This window comes from Lissotriton vulgaris, chromosome 1_1 (genome assembly GCF_964263255.1).
Source record: "Lissotriton vulgaris chromosome 1_1, aLisVul1.2, whole genome shotgun sequence".
Taxonomy (NCBI): Eukaryota; Metazoa; Chordata; class Amphibia; order Caudata; family Salamandridae; genus Lissotriton; species Lissotriton vulgaris.
This window is the reverse complement of record NC_141685.1, coordinates 1,811,901,507-1,811,925,551: the sequence shown is the minus strand read 5'-3', so window position 1 is coordinate 1,811,925,551 and position 24,045 is coordinate 1,811,901,507. Positions and strand designations below refer to the sequence as shown.

At 46.2% G+C, this 24,045-nt stretch overlaps 1 protein-coding gene across 1 annotated transcript in view; it reads left to right on the top strand.

Moving 5' to 3' along the window:
- Window positions 1-24,045, top strand: part of GNPTAB (N-acetylglucosamine-1-phosphate transferase subunits alpha and beta) — a 715,805-nt gene that overhangs the window by 420,295 nt on the left and 271,465 nt on the right. Inside the window, exons 11-12 of the mRNA XM_086919157.1 lie at window positions 5,895-6,018; window positions 13,034-13,237. Of these exons, the coding sequence (XP_086775283.1) occupies window positions 5,895-6,018; window positions 13,034-13,237 (328 nt within the window). The remainder of the gene's footprint in view (window positions 1-5,894; window positions 6,019-13,033; window positions 13,238-24,045) is intronic.

Genomic DNA, 24,045 nt, shown 5'->3' with positions numbered 1-24,045 from the left:
ACATGGATAATGTTCACAGCACCGGCACCCTTACGAGTCGTTTTATGGAGTCCAAAAATTCTTACCTCTTTGAACCTTTTATGGATTTTATCTTTCCTCTTTTGGCGAGGAAATTGTTCCTGCAATGGAGGTTTGGCACACTCCCCACTAAAGTATTTACTCACAAATGGCGTACCGGGGGTGACAAACTCTGTCCTTGTTGTAAAACCAAGAACGAAGATGACTTGCACATAATGTTTGTTTGCCACGCATACCGGAATCCCAGGAAGCGTTGGATTGCTCCGCTGTGTCGGAACCTGGGTTTTCGTGAATACCTACAAGCATACAGGGTTATGAAAACCAATACCCTGGGACATATTGTCTTTGCGGTGTCAAAATTCCTAATGGCAGCTTGGTTAATAAGGAAGAAAATGTCCCCCTGAATTGGTGCCATTGTGTTCCTTACCCCATGCAGATCCTCTAGCCTTTTATATGTAAATACTTCTGTAACATATGCATTCCATTTTACTGTGTATTTATGTACTGTATTTTACTGTATCTTTTATGGCCCATTGCGGCCGAAATAAAGAATTTTTGGAATTGGAATTGGAATTGGAAATACATAAAAATCCAAGTGTAATAAGTGTCCAAGTCAAAACCACTTGCGTTTTAGGCCAAAGAATCCAATAACGATCCTCTGTGACACGGGATAAGTGTTGACGAGTTCTAAAGTAAACACAGTTTAAAGATAAGAAAGAGAATGAAACCCCAGCTCCACTGTAGTAACACATTAAGTGTTTAAACACTATTAGTTAGTGTACAATCATTCGGGACGTGTGTTGCCAACTTCCATGATTCAGACGTGGACCCCATGTTCTTGGCGGTTGCAGGATAATTCCGGAAGTCGAATGAAAACCAAACCCACAGGTGAAATAATCACCCGGGTTGCAACCACTGCTTATTGTGGTGTCAGAGATTTAGCTGCGTATACCCCGTCACCCACAATGATGAGCCTCACGTTCTTATTTCTTCGTTTTAATACAGCGAATATTATGCTTTCCCTGATACTCTATTGATGTGGATGCTGATTACACTTCTCGCCGCTATCCTGGTAAGCATCATTCATTCTCATTATGTATTTACTTGGACCCTGTTGCCCAAGAACCCTAGTGTTCCTCCTTTCCCTGTCCCCCTCCACACTCCTGCCTCCCCTATTTATACCATGTCCAATGTGTGATGTCGCAAGGCTTCGCCTGATTTTGTATTTGTCTTCTTTTATTCCCCGTATTTTCTCTATTAGAATCCACAATACGCATCCACACTCAGGTATGCCTCACACCAATTCACTTTGAGTTACATGCCACTGTATTTATCCTCGCACTGTATTTACATCCACCATTCCTCTTCCTTTCAGTTCGGGACACTTTGCCTGTGCTTTTAGTCTTGACCATTACCTCTGTATCCTTTGAACCCGACCGGGTTGGAATGATCACCGGTACAGGGGTGAGTCTCCGGATTTTTAGCTCTTTCTTCTGTAAATAACCTCCTTATGTAGGCCCTGTGGAATTCAATTTGGTCTTCCACCAGCTTAATTCCCTCCCCCTTTTTAGACCATCTTTTTCTAAAACCCCCCTTCTCCTTCACCCACTTTTTTGTATCCCTTCATTTCTAGATTGTACATACCGTCTATTACGACTTGGGTATGTGATTCTCTTATTTTCATGTAAGGAGTGATCTAGTGTTACTACTCTGGGACTTTTTTTTGGTGGCACTTGTGTGGATGTGTGTCACATGTGCCTTCCTTTTTCATTCAGACAGATGCTCACGTGGTGACAGGGTTGTAGCTCTCCATATATAACTCACAAGGGGTACATATGTGTATATAGACTGTAGTCCGATACATGAATATGTATTTACTTGATACCACCTGGCATTTTCATATTCAGTAGTCACATACATTAGAGTTTGTGTCGGTTCACACAGGAGTTCCTGGAGTCTCCTCCTATGTTGGTTTCCACAAGTGCTGGATGATTCACGGTTATCGGAAATCGTGGTATCTGTTCAAAATCCCAACTATGTATAACTTTTACTGAGCGAGTTCCTTTGTATCAATTCCAGCCCTGAAGAGTCGGAGATCACTGTTTCTCTGACGAAACACGTGTCGGCTGGCTGTTCTCTGTTCCAACAAGCAAGAAAAACTACAGCGAATATTGTCTTTATGTGTTGAATACAAACATACTCTGTTTAGTTTTGACTTTGGGTGTGCACAGGACTGTTGTACTTGAATGAAAGGGTGTTGTATTTGGGCACTTGATTCTCTCAGCATAGTGAAGTTGAACATTCAAGGCTTGTAGATGGTGGCAGGTGTTGGAAACTCGAGTACACCATGACACAGTAATTGTAATGTAATAAACTGAATGTCTGAGATGTGACTGAGAAACCATTGGAGTTGGGGTGCCTTCCTCACGCTGTATCCTGGCCTTCCATGCTTTCAGTATTTTCTATGGCATTGTCCTGCACTCTGCCAGTGAAATATTTCCTTTTGGTACTGGAGAGGCATTTACCTAAATGTAAATGTAAATGTATAGGCATTTATATAGCGCACTACTTACCCGTAGGGTCCCAAGGCGCTTCGACCGCTGCGAAACCCTTCCTGGCTTCCCTGAGAGATGGTCCCTTAATGGGTATCTCCAGGGTGAGACCAGGCATCCCCGGCGGTCTGGTGGGGCCGTTAGTGAAGATGAGGCAAGCTAATGCCCAGAGTTGCCGAGTGTGATCGCTGATCAGAGTGGGCACCGAGGCGAGAGAATTATCGAGTCCGCTGACCCTGGTCCAGAAGCCTGCCGCGCCGGGAATCGAACCCTGGTCCCGGGCCGTCCTCTGCTCTCTGGTCTGCCGCCTCTAACCAGTGAGCCAAACTACTTCACTAGCCACACTACTTCACTACCTAGAGGGGAGACGAGTGAAAATTGGATGCCTTAAGGGACGACAGTGGTCTGTCGGGTGAAGTAAATTCATGGCTCTCAGACATGGGCTTAATAGAGGCTTTGAAAGCTTTGCTCCATGACAAGATAGATTTCACACACATTTCAGAAGCTCCTAAAACCTGTGCAAGACTAAATGTTATGCTGATTGACCTCCGAATGAGGACCCCTTGGACTCAGCACTATATTATTTGATCACACACCAATTCTCTCTGTGACCTGCTTTAAATGGAGAGATAACAACCAGTGTGGCGGATCAGTGAACTTGGCAGGGGCCTTCTGAAAAGGACAGAGACTGAGTGCCACTGGTATTTGATCGATCATTGCACCCGTGACCTGGAACGCTCTGCCTCTTATCAGAGTTTCCTCCTCATTTCTTGAATTCCGCAAGAAGCTGAAGCCCTGGCTCTTTGACTAACTCACCGATGCAGACTCTTAACACCGTCAGCCTTATGCTTACACACCTATTACAGTGCTTCGGCATCCTCACAGGTGATTAGCCACGTTCGACTAATCCGCATAGCATAGCAGAGTGCACTCAATGGGCGATTTCATGCCTAAACAAAAGATATAGCTCCAAAAACCTATCCTTGTCACCATCAGTACATGGCTCTCTAAAGATATGGAATGCAGTTAAGGTTAAGGTAGACCTTACCAGCTTCGTATATCCATTAATACCCACTCTTCCAGAACATGGGTTTCAACGTAGGGATTTTGGTCACTGGAAGAGGGGGGCGTTGGGTTAAAGTGGAAGATATGTTCCTAACGGGAAAGATCAAACAATTCTTAAAAATGAACAAGGACTATGAACTGGGGAATTTGGAAACTTCCAGGTATACACAAATTCGCCATTGGGTTTTGCATGGGTCTATTTAGTCAGGGGGCAACAAGGACCCACACATATTTGAACATCTGATAAAAAAAGTAAGCAGAGACCAACACTTAATTTCTTGTTTCTGTAAAATACTGCTATACGATAATAAGGTGCATAGATGGCGCTCTCAGCAGGCATTGGAGGAAGAAATAGGGTCCCAAAGTATTTATGATGTAGCAAAAGTAATCACACATGCCTAGGGAATAGAGCTACAAAACACACAAGATGATGGTCGGAATGTTGCACAATGGCAAAACATTCACCCCAGTCACAGATCTGGTTTTAAGCCATCGTTATTTTGCTCACCAAGCCACCCCAGTTGAGACATGGCCAATAGGGAATAGAGCTAGGCCAGAAGATTCTACTTAGTTGACAAATCAAGCCAACATGACTCCATCTGAGTCTTGCCGGTGGGGATGTAGGCAAGGAGGAATGATATGTGATTATTTGTGGGAATTCAAGCATTGGTGTGATGTTTGGGATGGGGTCTTAATTGATGTAGAAGAATATTAATTTCACATTCTGAATTCAAAAGAAAGTATTTTACTAAGGAGGCGTGGGGTGAGGTAAGCGGAGGAATAGGAAAAACACTTAGAATCCACTCAGACTGCCTTGATAAACTATGTTGGGGATTGAGGAGGTGTTGTATGAAGTTAAGGGAGACGAGCGCCAATTTTGAAGGTTTTGGCACCTCATCCTACGGTTCTTTTCTGAAGCGCATAGAGACCTAACGTCTCTAATGACTTGGTGCTTAACGCTGTTTAGTGCTGATAGAACCTCCTCATACTACTAGGAGGTGATCATTTTGAAGTGGAATCCTTGCTACTGGTCTCATCGTGTTCTGTAATTTAGACAGAGTTATATTTTACACTGCACTCTCACACATGCGCGTATCAAAGGGAGTACCGCTGAGCATATTGCTCCAAGTTATACATGTGTTTGAGTATCTGTTTTTTGTTTTGTGCACTCCACTTGAGTGTTGCTACTACATTTTTGGTGTCTGTCCCTTAGCTGTCTTTATCATTAACTTCATGACCGATGCAAGTTAGTACTAGCACACTGTCAAAGATAGGGCAGGAGTTGCCAACCCATATGCCCATATTTTTGTCTTGTGAATCCTCTCACACATGTCCTTTCCGTGTTACTCAGCAACCTAAGCCACCAAAATAATGCTTAGATTTTGTTCCTACCTCATCCACTATCACGTAAAAACATCCTCTGCAAACAAAAACATAAGAAAGATCCATTTCTAATGTACATCATGTACCAGTCAATTTAAACACGCCAGTGTGTACTTCACTGCCCTGTTTTATATTACATTTTATTTGAAAAAAAGATTTCATATTAGAATATAATTTGTCTTTATTTTGTAGTGGGCGATATTGGTAATTGATTTTTACAAATTGATGTTTTCGCCAGATGCTTAAAAGATTGTGTGAGATGGTCTGTAAAGATCTAAGCGCATTGTTGGCTTTTATGTTCACTCCACAAAGTAAATGCAGCCTTTGTTGTACTCCAGGGGGAAAAATCCTGTCAATAGATGTTTGTCTAGTGAACATAGACATTCTACATGTTCACACGAGGCAAACCTAGTAGATCTGCATTATCCCTGTTTAGAAACAGATTTATGTGTGACTAAAGACAATTTCCTCTTGTGTAAATACTTATATTTCTTAGTCCGGGGAAGTCCATTGCAATATACACCAGTGTGACTGTATTTATGCCTATTTCCTTTACCAGAATACACAAAGAAGTGGCCAATCACAGCAGAACTAGCCACACATCTACTGCAGTTCATATGATGTCTGTGTAGCTTTAAATAGAATGGGAGGTGCCTCATGAATTATATTTCTGGATCTTTATTGTGAATGGGTATGGAATACATTCAGTTGCAATGAAAATGAAAAATAAAGTTACCTTGTGAATTTTGGTTCATGCATAAATGTAAAAGCTAAATTGTTAACCTAAGCTATGGCATTTGAGGTTGTATGTTCTTCTTGAAACATGGCGTTGTTTTGTTTCGTATACTTTAACAAATCATGTTTGGAAATCCTTAGGTTTATTTAACTTGGCCTGTGCCAAACTGTGCTGAAGGCTGCCCTGGCTCATGGATCAAAGATGGCTACTGTGACAAGGCCTGTAACAACTCTGCTTGTGATTGGGATGGAGGTGATTGCCTTGGTAAGAACATTTGAAACAGAATTATATGAGGTTTTTTAAAGGACGCATTATCACTTGGTGCAGCCTTAAATGATGTTTCGAAATTGTTACCTAATTGTTCCTGTTATTAATGTAACCTTTCACCACATACCTCTCTGTATTACTACTGTTTTATAATGTCACTGGCTATATTGTAATTTTTCTGTGGAAATTAAATTTTTATCCATTTAGATTCAGGATTCAATAGAGACATGTTGAAAATAAAACTGTAGCTCGATTGCCGCTGAGAGAGCAGCCGAAGATCGATTTACTGCTTAAGCTCCTGGTTAGCGGCTTCTGGTGCATAAAGAAACCAGGAACACAATATTGGAATACTTTGTCTGGACAGCCATGTTCACTCTGCACCCCTGTTTGCTAGCCATTTAAAACAGTTGTCCGAGAAGTAGATAAACAAACGCCTACCATAGAGTAACAACAGGACGCTGTATACCGAGGAACCGTTTTCCCAAGCGGTGGGCTGTTAGATTCTGCAGTCCTGTGCGGAAAACGAACTAGAAGTAAATCATGGTAAAACAAAAATCATGTCTTGTGGAGTCCGGCGCAAACATGCTACCAAATCCAAGGTGGTTCTGGAACAGGTGACATGTCTAAAAATCTGGGATTAACTTTAACCTGCATGGTTCCCATGTTAAACACATGTCCAGTCTAAAAGATTCTTCGCAGTCAATGACAATGAGCTTTAAAAAGCTGGCCATAAGTATGAGCGGTCCTGATTTAACGGGCATCTGCAAAGTAATGAACGCCAAATTTATGCTAATGCTCACTTATGGCTCACTGATTTTTAAAGATCACATCTCTTCCTGGCTGGACAAAGCGCAAAGAAGATGTTATAGACTTATACTCAGTCTTCTGGATGCTCCACCATTTTCGCAGATAGAGCTGGAATTTGGTCTTTATAAACGATCTAATTTGCAGAAGGCCCGGTTTTTGAGATAGTATATGAAGCTGATAGGTGCACCCCTAGAGTCCTTGAACGAAATCATAAGGTGAGGAATCCAAGTCAAAGAAATCATGTGGGAACCCTATTGGAGGGAGGCAATGGAGGCTCTTGAGGCATAGAACACCTTTAAACTCAATTTAATCTTGAAGCTTACTACAAACTTGCTGGTAAAATCAGCGAAGATAAAGTCTGGAATTGAGGACAAACAAGAGCTTTCTTAAAAGGCCCACGCCCATATATGAGAGACTGTATACCAAGATCCAGGGGAAAGCATATTTATCCAGACTCTTGAAAATGGCTAGGAATAAAGATCTCTTGAGACCTTGAAAGTCCACAAAATCGGTCAATCAACCGCATCAATGGAACACAGCTGCTGCCTATGTACATACAAGGACGAAAGCTTGACCCACTTGATATGCGGATGTCCAGCCCTGAATAATTAAAGATCCTATTGGCTAAAACCATTGTTCCTCAAACTCTGCATAAGACAATGCAATGCAGCCATCACAAAGTGCCTGAGTGGTGTGAATGTGCATCTATCAGTGAGATGTGTGAGATTCCTTAGAGAAGCACAAAAGCTACTGAATATACTTCCAGAGAGCCATTAATCTGGGGGATCTTATCTATATCCTTCTTTTTAACCTTGACATCTCCTCACCTCTGCAAGTAGGTGATGCCGTGAGGATTCTGACTGCGGCCCATGCACCCCCCTTCTTGTTGGACCTCATTTGGATCTCCGGTTCTTCACCTCCAAAAATAGGTACTTCGAGCATAGCTAAAAAGGATTTTTCCTATGCCACTGTAACGGCACCTTTTCTTTTAAATCATAACGTTTCACTTCAGTTTCTGGCACAGCGACCGTGATGCTTGCTAGATTTGTTTGCATATGTCAATTTTAGGAGCTTATTCATCTCGAGGTGTTTAGGATTGCTCGTCCTGAATCGCAAAAGAATCGGTCTAGTAGAGCACTGCCACAATGAACTTTGTCAAGCTGGTCGCAGTGCCACTTTAATCAATCAAAGGTTAAAATTGCACTTTAGCTACAGGGTGAACTTCAGAGATGCCAGTCCCTTTTTAACGCATAACTCACTTTACTAACAACAACCAGTTTATTGCCCATTTGTTTTCTACAGAAGCCTCAGGCACACTAGTCATTTTGCTTGCCAAAAAAGAAACCTAACAAACCTTTCGGGTAGGGATTTAGTTGCGGTCCCCACTTCATTTAATTGGATCCTCCAAATGCAGGACGGTCACTTCTGAGGATAATATGGAATCGGTTTGGGCTCCAGAAGATGTCTTAAGTTTTTCCATCTCCCTGGCCCATTGCAGGTCATCCCTTCTGATTCTCCTTTGACCTCAACACATTATCCTGCCCCTTTCACCCCGAGGCTTGATCTGTGCCTTTGCCATTTTGTCGTTTAACATTTCACCATGCTCTTTAGTGGGTCATGCTTATTATTGAGTTAACGATTTGCAGTACGATTGGCTGGTTGATCTTATCTGTTATATTATGCTAAATGAGGGAATTGAATGTGCTATATTACGTTTGTGAAGTTTTTAAGAATAATTTTGTTTTTATATTGTGATGGTTTTAAATAACTTGATACAATAACAATGTATCTATCTAGGATCAGCTGCAGTGGAATATCCGCTGCTCGTCTGGTGGTGGAATCCTGATTAGAGAGTTCACTATCTTCTCTTGTACAAGTGGATAGTAACAGACAGCAGCAGTATTTCAATAAGTAGGCAAAGGCAATGAAGAGCAAAAGGGAATGAGCAGCAGAGCTCCAGCATCGAGAATTGCACCTGTAGTCCAACAGCGCAGGATCATGACTGTTTCCCAGAGCTCCGTGCACTGTTGGGGAACAAGTTGTCCCAACAACTCAAACAAGACTGTTGCCTGTTACCTTGTTGCTCAGGTAATAAGTATTTACTATTGTGAGAAAGTGGATTATCAGTTGGAGTTAATATAGACTCTCCCCTACTAATAATGTCACAATTCTGTACCAAGTCCATTTAGATCTAATTTAAACCTGAGCTCCACCCTTGTTAGCTGTAAAACAAAGCAGACAGGCTTAACTTAGGAGAAATGTGTCAAGATTTTATCAGCACAACCATTTACAAAGTTGAAAACACAGCCTAATAAAAATCTCACTCCAATTTATGTAATGTAATGATCAAATGGAGACCAAATTGACAGAAATCAGATGTAGTGATCCGGAGATATCATTTCTATAAGTTTTGAGATCCTAATAGGGCCTAAAAGCACAAAGCGCCAATCGTGGTTATCGGATCTCTCTAGACCTGGTCCAAGTCAAAATTTGAGGCGACCACGATGAAGCATGGGTAGGATACAGGAACCAGGTTTGTCATAGTGGAAAGTTTACCTTCTGACTTAATCTTTTTTCTGGAATATAGTTCTCGATGACGACACCGTTGTCTTGTCGCGCTGCAGGGTAGATTCAAAGAAGAGCTACTTGACGGCAGCCGGCTGATGCGCAGGGCCTCAGTGGGAGCCTTAACTCCAACAGGAAGTTGGAAGCTCCCAACGTTGAAGGCGGGAAAACTCAGAGCAGCCAAAGTAGGGGCCCAGGAAGGTGTTGGCATTGTCGTGTTACTGGTGGACTTTGGTCCAGTTGAAGTACTTGCGTTTGGATTTAGAAATTTTTCTGGGAGTCAGGATCCTTTCATTGTGACAAACCAGCAAGTTGAGTTTGACTTGGAATTCAACATCGGCAGTTGGGACTCTAATGCAGTCCAGTGGTAGCCTCTGGTTCTTATAGGGAAAAATTCTGAAAAAGTTTTTACGTGTCCAGTCTTGCAATTTTGCAGGGGTAAACAATACACTCTAAACCAAGCGTAGGGTTCTGGGCCTTTTGGGCATCACTTTGGGGTTATGACTCGATCTCTCAGAACCCCCAGCAGGATTCAGGACAAATCCAGTTGGAAATGGTCAGCTGGGGTCAACAGAGATTTGGGCGTTTTGCAGCTTTTGTGTTCCTGGAGCTTAATCGGAGTCTAGACATCTAGCCCTTGGAGTCCACTCTTCTATTCCTGGATGTAACTAGGGAGCAGGTCCAACCCCTTCTGCAGGTCCTCAGTTGTTCTGGAGCAGGTGCTGAGGATGCCACTTTTTTGCCCCTTGCTAGCCTGTGGGTGGGGGAAACTTCTGGCCACTCGCTGTCAGTGGGGTAAAAGTTCCCACAGGTGCCCCTGCACACGTATGCAGCACTTCCTGTTTGTCTTACTGTAAACTATCCCACAGTGGCCCGCTCTACCTGAACCTAATATGGCAAAACCGGTATTCCCTTGTCCAGAGCTCCGTGGGCCCACCCAGATGTGTGGCTAGTTTAATGGGCAAACCCTTGTGGTCACTCTAAACAGGTTCTGGGGCAGCCAGTCTCCTATTGAGATTGGTACGAGTTAGCTATTAGGACAATGACAGGCAAGGTCTAGGTGTGAGGTACATCAACTTGTGACTGGGTTAGCACCCTTTGAAGTCTAATTAACTTCCTGGGAACATCCCAGATGGCTGTACTCTAAGGGGCTAAAACATCTCTCCACACCCATGCCTTTTGTCCACTGTCAGGGAGGATATACATCTCACTCTAAGAGAGCCATTAACAGTAAGGTAACACTGAACACTGGTAGAAAAACAGATTTGTCCCAGGCAAGAAAATGGCAACTTTCTAAAAGGGGCATTTTCAAAATATAAATTTAAAATGCAACTGGACCATTAAATTGGATTTTGAGTCCTTGTGTCATGGTTCTAGCTATTCCCAAACTAAAATTATGCGTTATAATGTGACGCAGTACTTGTCTGTGGGAGAGCCAGCCTTGCTATAATGAAAACCGACTTGAGCGATTATTCAATGCCAAGACATGTAGCATTTAAGTATACGTTCTACTTTTTAAATACTAGGGACTTTGCCCTGTGGGTATTTAGGGCCTAACTTAGTGGTAATTTATAAGTATTAGAAAGGAAGGTTTAGGACTGCCAAAAGATTTATTTTTCCGGGTCGAATTTGCAGTTTCAAAACTGAATTCTTAAGACATGTTTTGTCTCATCACTTTAATAGTGGCACAATCGTTAACTTACATTCGCTGGATACCATATACTAGGGACTTAAAGGTAAGTTAAAAGTGCAAGTTAGCATTTTTAAACAGTTTGACACGTTTGTAGGAGTCTGGGTAGATGCACGGGGGTCTGGTTAGCATAGTCGCAGTGTACAGATTCCAAAGACCAAAAGCAAACGTTTTTAAAAATGGGGGTCACCTTGTAAAAAGAGGCGTGTTCTTGCAACAATGTATGTTGAGTACAGTAGAGTCGCCAGTATTTATCTTTTTAACCACTGTTGATGTTGTGGAATATTACACTACATTAGCTATAGCCAACAGCTAGTTGAGGCTAAGATTAATTATAAAGGACTACTACCAAGTATGGCTGAGACTTTCATTGACAAAGAAGCTGCTTCTAAGCTCTACCAATGGTCTGCCCCTAGAAAATCATTCATATGTAAAACCGTGGCCATTGAGGGTGGAAGGAGAGGCTGGGGTATGAATGTCTGATCAAGTATCAACCCTTCAGAACTCAGTAATAACCATATAAACGGCCCACATGTTCAGATTGTTAGAGGTACTACTGCAAGTTAATCAAGATTGTGCCAGGGGAAGGTGATGTACCAAGCAGCTTGGCAACCACGCCTGATGGCAATAAACATGCAAATGGTATATAGACTCACCCCAACTGGGACCTTACAACTAACAGATTCTATGTGTTGGGGTACAGCAGTGAGAATGCTAAATTGTTGGAGCATGGCAACCTCGAAATACACATATTGTACCAAAATCGTCATGATGTAATAGCTCATAACGAGGTCGTAGTAACTCCTGGCAAGCTAATAACAGCAGCAAGGGCTCCCCCAGTTCTCCCACCTAATTCCTACGGTAAGGATCGCTCAAAAATGTATATCAAAGTCACAAATCGTTCAAGCCCTCTAGTGCTGGCTAACTCATAATTATGCTCAAAGCCATCAGAGCCAAACTAAATGCTAATGCCAATCAAGTCCTCCGCTGATGTTTTTTTTCTTCTGAAGGCCTTTAGCATTCTCTTATCCTAGTCTCCTCGTTTGAATGCCATATTTTCTTTATTAGCCTGGTCCATTGTCACAGTTCATAGGACAGTGATATGTTTACTATTTAACTGCTCAATAGCCCTAGCAATGCTACGCCTGACATTATTATCCGTTTTTCCATCACACATGTCCTAGTGTATGTTGTATCTTGTTTTAAAATCCTACTAAAGGAGGGCACAGTCAAGTCGTATGTAGAAAGTCAAGTCTTGTATGCTTGCATCTCCAATAGGCTATAGCACAAAATGAGTTTGTGTGGATGCTGTGTGCCTGAAGACCCTGTAGCTTAGGACCATCATTGATTTGTGTGTTGTTCTACACTCAGTATTCATTTGTCACTGAGGGATGGAATAAAGAAGAGTGTCCCATGACCGACGTAGTTGGCTGAGTAGTTAATATGGATGTTTAAAATAGATGGAAATTAAGTTCTTCCTCATACTTACCTCTCTGGGATCTCTGTGTCCAAATTAAAAAAAATGGTTTTGGGACAGTTTGCTAAAACCTTGTTCTCTTTATTCGTACGGCAGTTGTGACAAAAAGACAAATCGGAATACTTCGTACGGCAGTTGTGAGAAAGACAAATCTGAATACTTCGTAAGCTCATAAAATACATCTTGTAAATGTTAACATTTATTACACACATTTTTCAATGGGCAGTTGAGATAAGATATTAGGCTTTAAATAGATACATTTCTCTGTCTTTGAAGAAAAGCACACAGTCATAACTAAATGCTAATGCACACAGATGTATGTTCGAACACAAGCAAATGGTGGGACTCCATGTTCACAGACTAAAGATCTATACTAATTTATGTTTAGCATTTGTGTTTCTCTATAATGGAATGGGTGGTGTGACCTTGGTCTCTAATAATATTTGTTTTAAATATGCTTGTCTTTCCTGCAGGTAGTACTGGTGGTAGTCGTTTTGTTCCAGGCGCTGCTGGAGGAGGAGGTGGTGGAATTGGCCAGCCCTGGCATTTTGGTGTGGGAATAAGCGGTGTTTCCTACTGTAATGCAGGATGCGCAAATTCTTGGCTAGCAGATAAATTCTGTGATCAGGCTTGTAATGTCCTTTCATGTGGATTTGACGCTGGTGATTGTGGCCCAGGTATTCATTATTTGCAATTGTATTGCTTTGCTGATATACAGATAAGAATGTGTTTATCCATCAATCCGTATGTGAAAAGTGTAACTTTAATATTATGGATGTCTCTGAATGATGTAGATTATGTTAATCTATAGAAACCTTTGGATGTAGTGCTTGTACAAACTGTAGACATGCTCACGGTCATCTTATATCCAACACCAGGGTTATGAGGCAGAAGAGGAGCCTGACCACCCTTGAGTGGGCAATGACATTTGACAGTAGTCTATGAGCTAGAACTGTCCTTTGGGCCGGAAATAATAAAGAAGTATGTTTCAGTTTAAAGAAATACATTTACTGATGAATACTTCTACGTGCAAATTCCTCACCTGTTTTTTTGTTTAAATCTGTTTATTGTCATTTTTGCTTTCTCAATAGGTACATACCCATTAGCTCATTCTTGTTTATGCAACACATTGCCAGTGTACATAACAACACATCATCAATAACCTAATTCTTGGTTACATAGGGATTCAAAGAGCTAGCTAGTCATGCAAGTTAATGACAACCTTGTGGGCACTGATGTGACATATGTATCCTATATCCTGCATGACGTTGCTCAAAACACTTATGGTTGCCCTTCGTGTTACCATACAATCCTGAACTGTGGAGGCGGGTATTAACCTAATGAGGATAATGTAAAAGAAGGAAGGAAGGAAGAAGAGAACTTCTATGCAAACCTCTGCTTGACCCCCACCCTCGCCCACGTAAGTGCACCATTCCCTATCTGTCCTCCATGTGTACCAGCTAGACCTATGAGTGACCCAGATGTGGGACTGTTGCATCTGTACCCCATATATAGGTGCAATTAGGAAGACCCACCCATCCGCAACCCCACCTCTGTGGTATCCACCCTCCCCGGCGAGGAGCCCCTCTTCGGAAGTCTGCAACTCCGATAGAACAGCCTCCCCCTCCGCACCCAGAGGGAACCGCCAGAGTCCCAACAGATCCTCCCTGCGCAGGGCGACGCTCTCTACATTGGCCCAGTTAAGTGAGGAGCGACGCCACGCCGCAAACTGGAGGGCATCAGGTGCCTTCCATTGTTTAGGGATTAGGTGTTTGGGGACGACTAGGCCCAGATCTATGAATGTAAATGTATGTGTCTTGTAAAGCGCACTGCTGCCCTGAGGCGTCGTGGCGCTGTAGACCGCTGGGGAACCCGTCCTGGCTATCCCTGTGAGATGGTCCCTACTGGGTATCTCCAAGGTTGAAACCAGGCATCCCCGACGAATGTGGGGGGCCGTTGTGGAGATGAGGCAAGCTAATGCCCAGAGTTGCTGAGTGTGATCCCTGGTTAGAGTAGGCACCGAGGCGAGATTTATTGAGTCCGCTGACCCAGGTCCACGACCCTGCCGCGTCGGGAATTGAACCCTGGTCCCGGGCTGTTCTCTGCTTCCAGGTCTGCCGCCTCTAACCAGTGAGCTACACCACTCCAGCAGGAAGTGGCTCTGCGCTTCCTCCCCTCCCAAAGAGATGAAGAACGTAGGCTTCCCAGCTAAAAGGTATATCTCGCCCAGTGCAGTAGGAAAGAGTATTGGCTACTTTGTTCCAGTATGTGGGTGGTGATTTCTGAGCACTGCCAGAGCATATGTAATATGTCTGCGTCAGCTAAGTAGCATCTGGGGCAGGCAGCGGCTGTGCGACAGAAGAATTTATCGATGTTGGCCGGGGTGAGGTATGCTCTATGGAGTACGAAGAACTGTATTTGGTGGAATCGCTGATTACGAGGTACACAGGAGGGGCCCTCTAGGATACCTCTGCACTCTGGTTTGATAAGGGCATGCCCCAGGGCCTCTTACCAGTGCTCACATAGAGGGCTGAGAGGGGCAGAAGTGTGGTGGTGCAGCGATGTTGCAAACCATCTGACCAGGTGACCCCGTCTCTCATGATGTGTAGATATTGTATTGTGTGATGTATCGGGGGTCTGTGTCTAACGCACCCCATCGAGCAGATAGGGAGGCTATAAGTGAGCGGTGTGTGAGGACGATTCCGGGATGAAAACAGTCCCCTTCGACCAGTTCGGCATGAGGGATCAGAGTTCCGTCGTATAACAGATCCCCAGTGTCTTGAATACGAGCCGTGTCCCAGCCGCGTAGCTCTGCAGCTATAGTAACACGCGTCCTCCGGGGGTGCCCTGTAGGAGTATGGAGGGGCGTAAGGTTGTACAGCACGGGTAATGAACAGACAACGGCGAAAGCACTTATAGGCTTCTGAAAGCAGCAGGAACTACATGTGTTTAGGGCACGCACACGGATGGAACAGGTACAGGAGGACGTGACGCAATAAAGAAGGGGAAGTAGTGGCCATATCCCCTGGATAGTGAGAGGCCAACCACTTGGCAATCCACTGCACTTGTGCAGCTCTAAACAATAGTGCTCAAAATTGGGGGCAGCAAGGGCTGCCTTGTCTAGTAGGAAGGTAGAGCTTCTTAATGGAGACCATATCCCTGGTCGCCCCCCCCAATTGAAGTGTACCCATGCGTTCCAGATTACCGAAAAACGCAGGGGGCAAGTAATGGGGCAAATTTGTGAAATAGTATAGCAGCCAGGGCAAGATCACCATCTTAGCCAGCGCTATTCTGCCTGATACGGATAGCAGTAAAGTCCTCCAGAAGGAGATCTGAGATCCGATGGCTTTCCCTGCCCTCGTAATGTTACCTTCAAGCAGGTCGGTTTTGCTGTGGTATATATGTACCCCTAGGTAACGGAAGGTGCCAACGCACCATGTTACCGATTCGCAATTTAGTGAGTGGCCAGGGTCCGGGGTGTTCACTGGAAAAGAAAACTGCAGCAATTTTGATACATTAACACGCAAGCCCAACACGGCGGCGAATTCCGACAGTATTCGACCTAATGAAGGGGGAATAGCATGCAAGTCTCTGATATACAGCAGAATGTCATCCGCATACAGGGATATTGTATGGATGGCACCCTCCAGGGCGGGTCCCCATGTACACCTGAGCCCGCACGCTAGGGGCTCCACTGCCAAAGAGAAAAGCAGAGGAGACTGTGAGCATTCCTGTCTAGTTCCACGCCTCACTACTATGGCCTCTGAAATTTAGGGGCCCAGTGTGACTGGGACAGTAGGACGCCTGTATAAAAGCCGGGCTAGTCCTAAAAAGAAAGGACCAATGCCAAATTTAGCTAGGGCGGCAAACAGGTATTCCCATATGAGAGGATCAAATGCCCGCTCAAGATCCAGTACCCGAGCACGGCCAATCGGAAAGATACTTGAAAGTACCGACCGAGGTTAAGAGAGGTACCGTGGAGCCGGGACAAATCCATTCTGGTCGGTATGAACCAGCGAAGGGGTGCATTGAGCCAGTCTTATCAGCCAAGATATTTGCCAAAATGTTATTATTCGTATTTAAGATTGTCAGGGATGTGATTTCCTTCCCTGGTTTCTGAAGGGAGACCAGGTTTGTGCTAGAAAGTTGGAGCGCGGAGTCCTCGATTGCGGTGGTAAAGAGTGTATGTAAGTGGGCCAGCAGAGTACCAGCATATGCCTTGAAGAACTCTGCGGGAAGCCCGCCGGGCCCCGGAGTCTTCCTGGATGCCAGGGATGACAGTGCATCCCGCACCTCGTTGAGTGTGAAGGGGGAATCCAATGCCAGGTGTTGGTCAAGAGTCAGCGTGGGTAGGCCGATCTCATCCAGGCAAGCTCCAATATGCTGGGGAGTGCCTTGACTCAGAGATGTATAAAGGGAGGCATAGTGACAAGCCTTGGCTGTATGGATTTCGGATTGCATGCTGCAAAGGAAACACCAAGTTGTCTTGTATGGCATGAATAGGGCAAAGGAGGTGCTCCTGGCGAACAAGGTAACCAAGCAACTTGGCCAGCCTTTACTGCAGTGGCATGTGTGCGAGCGGAGTGGGCTAGAAAGTTGACATCTTAGTTGCACCAAAAGCGTGAGACGCTTGGTCTGCATTGCTGTGAGCTTCGCCTTAGCCTCAGGACGAGCGACCTAGAGGGACTCCTGTCAGAGGAGGTTCCTCTTGAGAGTTTTCAGAGAGGCATCTAGCTGCCTACGCACATTCCACATCAGGCCCAGGAAATGCCCCTGTTTCACCACCTTGAAGGCCTCCCATTCGTTGGACGGGGAGTGCCTGGTGTCCGCGTTACACTCAAAATAATCCAGCAGGGAATGCCGGGTCCTCTGATGTGGAACATTGCACCCTCCATCTGGGGTTAGGAGGGGGTCTCCTCTCCCAGCTAAGTTACAAATATTGGGGGTTGTGACCCGAGTGAGTGCACCCTAAATATTCCGTATTTAGAATCAAGTGATGCAGAGCAGGCAAGACCAGGACACGGTTAAGATGCACATGCAAGTCTAGGACGGAGGAGTAGAACAAATATATGCGAGAGTCTGGATTACAGTCTCTCCAAATATGAGATTGGGACCAGTGTTCCAACCGCGTATACAGAGCTTACACGTTGGACGATGCCTCTGTGCACCTAAGAGGCGGAAAAGAGCGATCTAATGAAGTATTGAGTACTGCATTAAAGTCAACAAGACATGATTTTAGACAAATCCCTCAGAAAAACACATTGATCCACTTTGGGGGCATAGATAGAGCCTAGTACTATAGCCTGTCCGTTCCATCTGCCCCAAAGGAACATGTAACGCCCATCTGCACCTGTGACCACTTCTTCCTCCTCCCAAGGAACCCCAACCTTCATGCAGACCAATGCACCGTGGGCCATGGATGAAAAGTTTGCACTGTATACTCTACCCCGCCATCTATGTCACAGTCTGTCTCCTTTCAGAGCAATCAGATCGGTCTCTTGTAATAAGGCAATATCAGAGGCTCTTTGGCGCATATATGCATAGGTGGAATACCTGGGCGAAGGAGTATGAATGTGGTGACGTTATCTCGCATCATCTGAACGGCACATAATGATATCGATGTAGGCAAGTGCTTGTCGCAGCGGGTAGGTGGCTGCAGCGTCCTGTAGATAGTCATCAAACGTGAAATGGAGAGAAAATATCAACTGTGTTATGGAACCGCATAAGAGCGAACCCCTAACAGGGGTTGACCCAAACTGGACGCCGTTACCACCTGAAGTGCCTCTTGCTGCACAGTCTGGATCTGCACTGGGTCAGGTGCCTACACTGATGAAGCTCAGCTTCTCGCACCTCCTCTGCACGCCCTTCGATGATTATGTTGATTTTGTTGTGATGCCAACTCCGATTCTGGCGGTGTGGAGGATGTCATCAGTCCCAGCTCCTCCAGCCAGTCCCAGGCATTCAATGGCGTGTCGAAAAATAGGGTGGTGCCATTCTTCACCACCCTTAGTTGAGCCGGGAAGAGCAGGGAGTATCTCCGAACCTGCCCCGAAGTTGGCCTTTCACTGCTACAAAGGATGCTTGACGTTTTTGGACCTGGGCCATGTAATCCAGAAAGAAGAGCACCTTTGCATTTTGTACCTGGACTCCGGGAGACTTCCGAATCGCTCTTAATATTGTGTCCCTGAAGTTCAGGACCTTGAACAGGAGTGGCCTGAGCCAGCAGGAGGCAGGCGGGTTGGTACTCTGTGGGCCCGCTCCACCCCAAAGTTAAGGGAGAGTGCATTGGGCGGGAGTAGATCTCTTACCTACTTCTCTATATAATCCACTGGGACTCTTCTCCCTGTTCCCTCTGGAAGGCCAATCACCCGTATATTGTTGAGGCGGGACCGGCCCTCCGCGTCATAAATCTTATGCCCGAGAGTGCAGGCACGGTCCAATAGATCCTGCAGAGTCGCAGTGCGATTGCAGGTCTTTGGTTGTAGATCAGAGAGTGTGAGCTTGGTTGTGCTAAGACGTTCCAATAATTTCTGTTGATCAGCATGCAGAAGTGTAAAGTCTAAGACTATTTTGTCAATCCAGGTTTCGAGGGATGTACATGTTTGCGCCAGAGTTGTGCCAATCTGTTCGACTGCCGCCAATACAGTGTCGATCTCGGCAGAGAGAAGGCTCATGCAGCGCCTGCCCCTGCTGTCCCCGAAGGTGCCCCTCCCCCCTGCATCTATGGAGGCTCACCCCTGAAGAGACGTCAAGCGAAGGCAGCCCATGGCCAGCTGCTGCACTCAAGGCATTAAGGGGAGGAGCAATAGAGTGCTAGAAGTCCCTGATGGGAAGTAATCCAGAGTGCTCGTGCTCAGGGGAGCCCCCGGCTCAGTTCCGTCACCAGTCCCTGCGGTATTTTGCAAACCGACAGTGTCTGTTGGGCTGCGTCCTTCGGTGTTTGCGACGTCCTTCAACAAGTTATGTGGGATGTATCACTGTCTAGCAATCTGTTGTGGCTCATCTGTAGGTGAATGGCAATGCGGTACACTAAGGTCCTTACTGCACTCCCTGTCCCGACCAGCATCCCAAGTCCATAATAGTGGTTCAGAAGAAGGAAGGCACACAGGGCACACCAGGCGAACAGAGCTGAGTCTCAGCAGCCAGGCGCAATGCCCCCACCGTCCCCCGGAGGCCCACAGTAACAGGTCTGTTTAGGTGGACCAGCCCCTACATATGGATCTTCTGCAGAGGGTCCTTCACCATCTCCTCTTGTGGACAGGGGGAAAGAGGGCTCATGCCGCGCAGGCAACAGGTCGGAGCCCGGGTCTACAAGATGGCCCCCTGTCAGTGCACACTGTCATGAGGGCCGGGAACAATGCCAAGTGGGTGCTATTAGAGAGGCCTCGCGGCCCCCCCCTTCTCTCCAGGTCAATGTTCAGGTCTGCTTTTCCACAGTGGGCAGCCCAGATGCCGTCCCCTAGCCCAGCCCAACACAACAGATAATCCAGCCCTGGAGGGGCTTATGCAGGGTTGAGGAGTGATAAGCTACTCATGTCCAACCAACCGCTCCCCGTATTCACAGTTGTTGGGTGTTGTAACTTGCAGGTCCAGGGGAGGCTTGAGGCTGCCTAGGCCTGAGCCGACCACTGTGCTACCCCCCATTTGTGTCCCAAAGGCACCTTACTTCAGTTCAGTGCCAGGAGCAATGGCGAGTGGTTGCTGCCAGAGGGGCCCCAGGGGCACTCCCGTCTATGCTGCTTAATACTTGGGTATATGTCCCACAGTGGGCAGTCCAAGTGCAGTCTGCTGGCTTTATGTAATAGAGAAATTTGCCCAGGAGGGGCACATGCAGGGCGAGCTGAGGCGTAGCTGTCCGTCCGTTTTAAACAAAGCCCTCCTTGTGCTTGCGATGGCCTCAGGTCTTAGTGCGCGGGCTCACCAGGCCTCCAAAGCCTCGGGGAGACAAGAGGGAGATGGCCTAGGCCATAGCCGACCCCCGTGCCACCCCCTTGCGGGGGTCTGCACTACCTCTGGTCCAGGCACAGCATGCAGCACCCTGTATTCGCTGCTCTCTGCTTGCATTCGCCCACCGCTGTCACCAAGGAGGGGACCTAGGCCCCATCGACCCCCGGGAAATGCTCCCTTTCTGCTTCTCCGCCCGAGCCTCCGGCTCACCTCCTCTCATCGGCCGCACCAGGCTCAGGTCACCAAGCTCCACAGGCACTGTGCTCCCGCTCCACTCACCAGCTTGATCCACAGCAGCAATTAAGGCTGTGCCCCTGGCTCATTCCCACTCCGGAGGTGCAACCACCTGCCTTAGGCCTCAATGAACCCTCTCTGCTCCAGTCTGTGGGCTATCCCCAAGGGCTTCCCCTCTCTGTGTCGTGATGACCTCTGGGGTCAGGACAAGGCTGACCCAGACCCTGCTCGGCTTCGATGTACACAGCACCGGTCTCTACTGCAATGTGTTTCCCTGTTTGAAGATGCCGGGGCTCTGCCAACCAGGCCACGCGTTCCTCCCCCCAGGGCCATGGGCTAGTCTCTTCAATGCTTGGCTAAGATCAACAGAGTTTTGGCGATATAGCAGCTACTCTTATGAATGTGCCACATGACAAGGAGTCTCTTCTGTAGGCCGCACTCTGCCGATCAACAGCATCAGGGTGTCCCCAGCGGCATGGAGTTCACTGTGGCAGTCATTGGGGCTTAAACAGGGCTCGCCATGCTTTTCCCTGCTACCTCCTACAGCTGCACACCACAGATGGCTAGGATAACTGAAGGATGGCGTACAGAGCAATCTTAATCCACGTCTGCATTTTTCGGTAGTTAGCCATGCCCCTGCAGATTCCTCGCCTGTTGAATGTCCCAGGCACTATACTGGATCTGGAAATGTCTGGAATAGCTCTCTCATGCCAGTAGGGAGTGGTGGCTCCATCAAGACTCTGGAAGCAAGGTTGTGGTGACTTCATTATAGCTCCCAACCCGGCACCCTGATGTCTGTCCCTTTATCCTGTACCCCTACAATGTTTCTAGAGCTCTCCTCGTAGGTTCCCCTCCACACAAATTTACTAATAAACTTCAGTTCTGTGCTTTAAAAAAAGTGAGGATAGAAACCTAGACCTGCACGAAGACTGTCTGGAGTGCCTAGACTGCTTGTTCACATGACCACTGCTGTAGCATGCTTCCTAATGCCTGGAATGAGTGTGAGGCCAAATTGTTTAGGAATTGCGCCTGTGATGATCATAGGGTTCAGTTGCATCAAAGTCTTTGAGAAAGAAAAAAGTAGGCACAAGAAGAAGGGGACGGAGGCACAAAGATGTCTAGCTAAATCAAGGTGTAAGTTTCCTTAGTATACTCTGCCTCAGGCAGAGGCTTCTTCTTCGGAGCCACTGGCACTGCTGATGCCGTTCTCTTTCCCAGAGCCTTCCCCACTCCGCTGATTCTTCTAGGAATACTAGCACCAAACTCGCTTGAGTTTCCGGCACCCGTAGCAGGTTCCATACTTTTTCTCAATGCTATATGCAAGACATTGTGGCATGCTTTGGCACCCTATGGAGCACCTTTTCCTATGGAATGGTTTTGGGCACCATTCAGATTCCTATCCGTGCATTCTTCCCAGGCACAATTGCCTCATCGACTCCCCTCACCAATCCCCCTTCTCTTCCTTTCTAGCTGCCTCAGCCGACACCAGCTCCTCTCTGGGAGGAACTGATTGGCCTAGTTAAGGCTCAAGAAGAGATTGATAGAAGAATAAGAATATAGAACTGATGGCTTGCATCTAGCCTACAAGTTCAGAGAGCACGAACCTTTCATCTGTGATTTGGATTCTCTACAAATGCCAGAGGGTCAATCCCAAGAAACAGACGACAGTAGTAACTAGTTGTTTCAACCTCATTCTTCAGAGACTGCAGACTACCTGGCACTGCAAAATGCCACTGGTCTAGTCAGCTCTCCGAATATTGACGATGATCAACCGTGATGCACGGTCCTTGCAGAGATCGTGTCATTCCGCTCAGTGTTAAAAATAGCAGCGGAGATCTCTCTGCCATTTGTGCATGGGACATAATAGAATCTGCCCAAGCAGTACACAAGGTTATGAAATGTAGTAACTGGCCGGCAATGGGACCTCTGCTGTTCATGTTGGTCTGCCCCTCCCCAGAACTTAGTGGTTTAGGTTTCCTGGTGTGACAAACAAAAACCAGTGTAATTTTCAACTCTTCAATCTGACAGAGTCCAAGAAGCTAGAAGCCCTTTGGAAGTTGGCTGTTTCAGCAGGAAGTTTGGCACTTTGTTCCCTAAATGCCGCATGCCTTCTGGAACAATACTCACATGCTTTATGGGGCATGGCAACTATGTTGGTACCCAACAGCCCTTAACACCTCAGAGACCACTGTAGCGAAGAGTTGCGTGATGGTTAAGATGCATCTATATACATTATATGAGTATGAATGGACATAGGATCGCTGGACAGGGCCATGGGCTAGTCTCTTTCGTGCTTGGCTAGGATCAACAGAGTTTTGGGGGATATAGCAGCTACTCTTATGAATGTGCCACATGACAAGGAGACTCTTCTGGGACAAAGCGGATATGCCCTGGAAGACCTGGATTGGTTTTAAAGCAGGATCAACCAAAACCCATTCCCAGGGTTGACAGTTGCAGCAGAAAGATTACTGGCATTTCAGAAAGTTTTGTGACGTCTTCAAGGGATTCCAACTTCATCACAAACACTTCAGGTGCTTCAGCAGCAACAGCAGAATCCCTTGGTCACACAATACAGGGTCAGGGGCAAAGACAGAGGTTGACCGTCTCAACAACTTACCTCCACTTCTTCCCTTCCAGCTGGTAAGCCTCTTTATCTTGTCCCTGAAGAAGCATGTGCCACCCTCCGGACGACAGGATTTCTTCTTAGTGCAAGCCTGGAAAAGCCTAACATCTGACCAAAGACATTTTCAAATTGCTCAAAAGGAGTATGCCTTACTCTTCCAGCAATGCCCTCCCCACATCCTGCCCCAAAGGTCCCTTCAGTCACAGAAAGATCTGCACATACTGCAGCAGGATGCAGCAGCCCTGCTGCAGAAAGGATTGATGAAGTTGGCGCCAGAGCTGGAACTTGGGCTGGAGGGCTAATCTCAGCACTTGCTGGTGTTCAAGAAAAACAGTGCTCTCTGTCCGATCTTAGACCTCAGAATCTGGGACGCCTTCCTACTAAAGAAAAAGTTAAAAGCTGCTAGCCCTTGTTTAGGTTCTTTTGGTACTCAAAGTAGAAGACTAGATGCTGCCTCTGGACTGGCAGGACGTGTGTTTTCTTAAGCTGACCCTACAATCTTAACAGGAGGCACCTGCGTTTCATGGTAGGACCCAATCACTGCCAGTTTGCAGTCTTTCTGACATTGACACCTAGAGTTTTTACAAAGATAGTGGTGGTAGTAACTGCTTATCTCAGGAGGTCTAGGATCGATGTACTCCTGTACCTGGACAACTGGCTGCTCGATGCCAGTTCATCACA